Below are 6,724 nucleotides of genomic sequence, written 5' to 3'. Positions count from 1 at the left end.
ACAGTAGCTTAAAATCATTATGTAAAACTATTCAGTTAATATTCTAAAAAAAATTGTGCTCTACTGTGACTCTACATTATATCAATTTTTCATATTTGTAGCATACAACTAATCTCCATATTATCTGTTTATGTGTAAAATTATTGATCGTTGAACTGCAAAACTTATGTAAAGAAGAATCGTCTAATGCAACGTTCTAACTACCGCTTTCAAACATTATCCTAAGAAAGACAACTCTAGACAAAAAAATCTAAAGCCTCAAAAAATCAATACTTAATTACTTAATATCTACCGATCATTTCGATTGGTGAATTCACCCGACAAAAGGAAACTAACGTGAAGCAGCCATTGTTGTCTTCACATGGAAAGGTTTGCACACGACACGAAATTCACGGTAAGTTTACTGTATGGGAAATGAAATGGGAAACGAAATGGGAAGGTTCAGGCATCAAACACAGATTCATTAATTTACAACAGTTTGTAAATAAAGAAAGACAAAAAACACAAAACTTTAACATCAGCCTGAGGTTTGAACGTTGCATCAGCATTTGGTTTTGCTGTTCACATTAATATGCAATGGCACACAAGCCATGGCATTATTTGTATAACTTTTATATTTCAAAATAAATAATTAGTTTTTGTAAGATGTGTGATAATTTTGTCTAGTTACTTCTGTAGAGTAAAATATGTGACGCACATGGTACATGTGCGTATACACTTTATTCCAATAAAATATTTATCATGGAACATTAATTTAATAATTTTGTTAAAAGAGATGTCGAAACAATACTATTTTCACTATCAACATCGATCATTACATGAATTAAATGATTTTTTAATGCGTTATCATTGCATCATATTTTTTAATCATAATTTAAAATATGATGCAATACTAATGCGGTACAAAATCATTTCATTCATTATTTTTGTGTGTTCTTGTCCATGTACCACGTTGTCAATATGAATGTATGTAGTTAATGCTGCACAAAACAACAAGTAATCTCAGATCATTAAAGATCTACTGAAAAAAACTAAGGAAGACAAAGAGACGTGTAAAGGTTGGGAACAAACCCTCTTTATGGTGTTTATAACTGTATAGAGGGATAATCCTTCTTTCTCTAATTCGTCGGGAATTTACGCCTTTCTGAACCCTTTGTATATTTTTTTTTATTTCAACGTGTAGTTGCCGGTGATCTCAAAAGATCATTGGATGATTTTAAAGGTCATAACCATTTAATCTAACTGGATGAATCAAAATATTATAAAATTGACAATTTAACTTCGTGGAATGTGAAAGGCACTCGAAGGGGATTTTCTTTTTAACAAAAAAAGTAAATTTACTATTGAATCATTAGAGAAAGAGATTCTTACATATTTACTCGTGGATTACTAGTATCAGATTTATCCAATATCGATAGCTAAATTATAGATTTGAAAGTCCTCGCGCTTTAAAATTAATATTTTCTAGTACTATCTCGATTGGATAAATCCGATAATCCACTGGTAGCAATGTAAGAATCTATCTATCTTGTCTCCCGCCGTAAAACATGAAAAACTTGTATATATTTTATATAGGAAGCTCGTTTTTAAAGAAATTGATAAAATGTCTTGTTTTTTATTGCTCTTCCAAGTCTTGCCCATTCACAGTGTTGTTTCTTCTGCTTTAAGAAACCTCAATAACTTTTTTACTTAGGCAGCATCATTTGATTTTCGGGGGGGGGGGGGGGGGGGGGGGGTGCTATGGATTTTTTGTTTCCAGTTTTTGATTCTGAGAAGAAGAAAAAATGTTTGTTTCACCCTCAGCAGCCACTATATGTAATGCTAAAATTGAAAGAAAAAAAATGTTTTCGACACAGGCGAAAAACAAGTTTGTCAAGAAAAAAATCAATAGCCCCCTCTCCCCCCCCCCCCCCCCCCCCCAGAAAATCAAATGGTTGCTGCCTTACTGCTAAGCCGTCTGTTTGCATTGCATGCGTAGGTCTGATGAATACTGAGAATTTCGTGTCGCTTTTAGTGATATTTCGTTACAAAAAAACTTCGTTTTAAAAAAACCTGCTTGCAAAATAAAAAAATAAAATTCATTTGAAAAAGGGATATACTTTAGCGAAAATGTATAGTACAAGCAGGTAATGGAAATCAAGTAAAAATGGTTTGTTAGAATGGAATTAACAAAGAAAGAAGAATTAAATTGTCTTTGAACTATATTTCCGCACACTGAACTCTTCCTAGTCTATCATGTTCCAAGTGTACTAACCAGTTTCTAAATATAGAAGAACTGTACATGTAGAACATATGGTTTCAAAAGCTTGAAAAAATTAAATTGCCAATATTGTAATCGGATATGCGGAATGAAGAAAAAGTTAAGTTAATAACAATACCTTGACATTTTCGATTGTCAACACTTTATAAGCACCCGTTGAGACGAAATAAAATTAAACCATTCTGATCAGGTTACATATAGTTTTTCAATTCCGTTTTAAAACAAATTATTTCTCGAAATTTACAATCACACGATTCATGAATGAAAACCAGTGGGCAACAAAAATGAATAATCGGTATTTGAATGAAGGTTAATCCAGAAGAGCGCTCCAAGTAAAATAAAACCACACAATTTTGATTTAGATTCATGTTGATTTACACTTGGATGATCTTGGATTGAATGTTTTGTTGTTTGAGTTGTACTTAAATGTATACTAGTCAACGAAAGAAACGATACACAAGTTTGAATTAAAATTATATTAAAATATATTGAATAGGAAAACCTTTTTTAATTATCCAATGAAAAACATCCATTTACAAAGCGAACGCTTGTGATTAAAAAAAAACTAAATTGGAAGGTTAGAAAATTTCGAGTTGTTGAACATAGGGGTCAAATTTATTTTGCAGAAAATGATGACAAAAATCGGCACTTAATTTCGAAGATAAGAATTACGAATTCAAATATCTGCAAAGGTATTCAAAATTTTAAGCAGACCATGTTATTGTTTAAAAGTTTTAAGTTCTAATATCAACTTTAGAATGTTTAGGCGAATTTTTTTAAAAATTACAAAAATTACAAATATTTTTCTTCCCTTTTTTTTGCCTTAAATCAATGTTTTTGAAGAGAAATTAACACTCCGTAAAAATTATACCAATAGGGCAATTATTTTCCTCGGTACAGCTTATCCAAATTCATAATAAATGGAAAATACATTGCCTTGTACCGTGTCTGTTGTTGACTACTATATTTTGTCACCAAGTGCTATATGAATTAGAACATAATCATATACGCTTTTAGAATATATATTTCTGTCTGTCAACAAAATGTCGGGAGCATACTGTTTTACACGTGTCCATTTGACCGCCCGTCTCTCACTTTGTAAATAGCTAAAGGTTTATACAGTGCGCATATTGTCAGGGTTTTTTTTAAACAAAATGTTGCTAAATTTGGCATTTTGAAAGTATATAGAGGCACGTAGAGCACATAGTCTGACCTTCTCCTTCTACAGTGTACAGTTTCAAGGTTAAACTTTTATAATGATCCGAGTGGTTTCACAGGCACTTGTCTCAAAAAAATATTAAGGTATAACTTATAGGAAATTCTTTTTTTGAGACAAGTGCCTGTGAGTGGTTTCCATAAGGATAATGCATTTATATATTCAGGATTTTTTTATGAATGACAGAATGTTGAACTTTGTTTTTTCAAATGTAAGTTTGAATACAGTTTGTAAGTTTTGTCTGCAACTACGCACACAACCCAAAACCTTTACATCATACAGAGTATATATATTATAATATAAAAAATGTGTCTCATTTTATCTATCACTTTTACAACTAACGGAATGTGTTTACTAGTAAACTTTTTTGTTGGCTGCATTAAAAATGTGTCTGTTAAACACAACTTTTCTAATTGTCCTGAACATGCCTTAAATATTTGCCACCGGTAATTTAGCAGCCTCAAATCAATCAATTCAAAATGTACATGAAAATCACTGTTTATGTGATGAAATTTTTGAGCAATTTATCAAGTAGCGGTGGCATAACCTTTGTCTTGTTTGTTAGGATTAAATTTTAGAAATGGCTTTTTTTCTAGTAGAATAAATAGGAAATTTAGATAATTGGACAGGGGAAATGAAAACAAAATAAGTTAAATAACAAATACTATACAGATCCCGAACTATACAAAAAATTTTCAATGCCTCCGAGTAAAAATAACGTTACTCTACATTCAGCAATGTCATCTTTTTTCTGCCAAATTTTATGCTTATCGGTCAACATTGAAGAAATTTATCTAATAAACAAGGATTGTAACATGCGTCTCTATACATGCACGGACTCACTATAAAATCCTGGAAATTGTTAGTTTTTATACTTTTTTGGTACATAGTATATATATAATAAGAGATTGTTATGAATTAGTGACCTTTAATATGTCGTTGCTATAATATTTAATGAAATTTTATGAGACTATGTGCAAGCAGAGACGTATTTTGTATATATGACTCTGATACCAGTGAGAGGTTTGGGTTGCTATAAAACAGTTATCCATTTGTTTGATGTGTATGATCTTTTAATTTTGCCGTTTGACTTTCCGTTTTTAATTTTCCTCTCTGTTATTTTTTTTTTGGTTATTTTATGTTTTATTAGCACTTTCTTGAAGCTTCTTGTATTGTAACTTATTTGATAGAATAATTGTTTTCCAGCTAAAAAAAATATAGATTTTTTATATACATTTTTGTATCCCTTTTTGCCCCTTTTCTCCTTCCCCTTCTATTCTTTTTTCCGCCTTCTCTCCTTTCCCACACCCTCTCTCTAAATGACGGTGGCCCAACATAGTTTTCCAACGTTGGTCCAACAATGTTGCCAACAGAATGTGGGCCCAACACATGATTGCTATCTGGGCTCCCTGTCCCCCTTTACCCTGTCTGCCCACTTATATAGGCGCTCATGGTTAAGGGCATATTATATGGTACCTCGAAAGCGGTCTACTGGGCAATATTGATTTTGGATATAAATGTTGGTATGCAATCAGAAAATCATCTTCTTAAACTGGAGTAAGATAACTATTATTGCACATTAATTTCTCCTGGATAAAAACAATGTTAAAAGAAATATTGAAAATGAAACACCCAAAACTGTCTAAATGTATCTGTTTAAAAAAGAATGGATCTACCTTTTTGTCCTTAAAGTTGAATGAAACCAGTTTCTTGTAATTTTAATGTTCACAAAATTATTAAATTAATGTATCATAATGCATATATACCAATTGTTAACTTAAAGACCTGAATGCATTATTGTTTGTTATATTTATTAAAATCTATACTTTTTGATTAAGTACCTTTTATTATTGTTGATGGCAAGATCATTGACTTTCAAGATTGATCCGAAGTTTACTGGATTGTGATCTAGAACGTTTTCACATGGAGCAAAATATGTAAATAAAGAGAGTCATGATATTTGTTATTATAATTTCAAATGTGTTACCATTTGTGAATCAAACTCTTCCTGAACAGTTTAACGATTTGTTTTTGTTTCTTTGAGAATCAGTTATTACTTCATTGTCTTCAAGTACATATATACAATGTATGTTTGTATTTTCGTCACTGTTTTCCCATTGCATTTGCAGTGCAATGGCCAACGTACAAATCAGAGGTCTTAAATTGTAGTTCAGGTCACTGCACACAGGAAATATCCACAAATTAGTGTATGGGAAGACAATAATTAAATAGCGGTCATTTATGACAAAGATAATATAAAGGATTTTCTTTTACAACAAGAAATTTTAAAAACAAATGTACATATTGTTTTATCATGTTTATAGTAAAAATTAAACAATTCAAGTTTATAAAGTTACAAAGTTTTCAATATGTATGACGATAACATTTTTTAGGGTGGCCCTGGTTTCGCCACTGTGTTCATCACTGTTTTTCTATGATGATTTTATTTACTATCACTGGGTCGATGCCACTGCTGGTGGAGATTTATTTTCCCGATGGTATCACAAGCCCAGTAGTCAGCACTTTTGTGCTGACATGAATTATCATTGATATTGTTATATGTATAAATTAACTGTTTACAAAATTTGGAATTTTTCAAATACTAAGGCCTTTCTACCTCAGGCATATATTACCTTAGCTGTATTTGGCAAAACTTTGAGGATTTTTTGTCCTCAATGCTCTACAACTTCGTACTTTATTTGGCATTTCAAACTGTTTTGGATTCGAATGTCACTGATGAGTCTTTTTTAGACGAAACGCGCGTCTGACGTATATACTAAATTTAGTCCTGGTATCTATGATGAGTTTATTTACTACCACTTGGTCGATGCCACTGCTGGTGGAGATTTATTTCCCCGAGGGTATCACAAGCCCAGTAGTCAGCACTTTTGTGCTGACATGAATTATCATTGATATGGCATGTACGGTTATATGTATAACCCAACTGTTTATAAAATTTTGAATTTTTCAAATACTAAGGCTTTTCTACCACAGACATAGATTACCTTAGCTGAATTTGGCAAAACTTTTAGGACTTTTTGTCCTCAATGCTTTTCAACTTCGTATTTTATTTGGCATTTTAAACTGTTTTGGATTCGGGCGTCACTGATCATGAGTCTTTTTTTAGACGAAACGCGCGTCTGGCGTATATACTAAATTTAGTCCAGGTATCTATGATGAGTTTATTTCCCATTAAATTCGCTGTGCGGTGGCCAATGTTCATATCAGAGGTCTTGTAGTTCAGGGCA

General features: G+C 31.8%; 1 protein-coding gene across 1 annotated transcript in view; it reads left to right on the top strand.

Moving 5' to 3' along the window:
• The first annotated feature begins 325 nt into the window (after positions 1 to 325).
• The window catches only part of LOC134707204 (zinc transporter ZIP10-like), a 29,255-nt gene continuing 22,856 nt past the window's right edge, over positions 326 to 6,724 (top strand). Inside the window, exon 1 of the mRNA XM_063566786.1 lies at positions 326 to 394. Coding sequence (XP_063422856.1) covers positions 362 to 394 — 33 coding nt within the window. The 5' untranslated portion in view covers positions 326 to 361. The remainder of the gene's footprint in view (positions 395 to 6,724) is intronic.

This window comes from Mytilus trossulus, chromosome 2, assembly GCF_036588685.1.
Source record: "Mytilus trossulus isolate FHL-02 chromosome 2, PNRI_Mtr1.1.1.hap1, whole genome shotgun sequence".
NCBI lineage: Eukaryota > Metazoa > Mollusca > Bivalvia > Mytilida > Mytilidae > Mytilus > Mytilus trossulus.
This window is presented reverse-complemented; position numbering and strand designations above follow the sequence as displayed.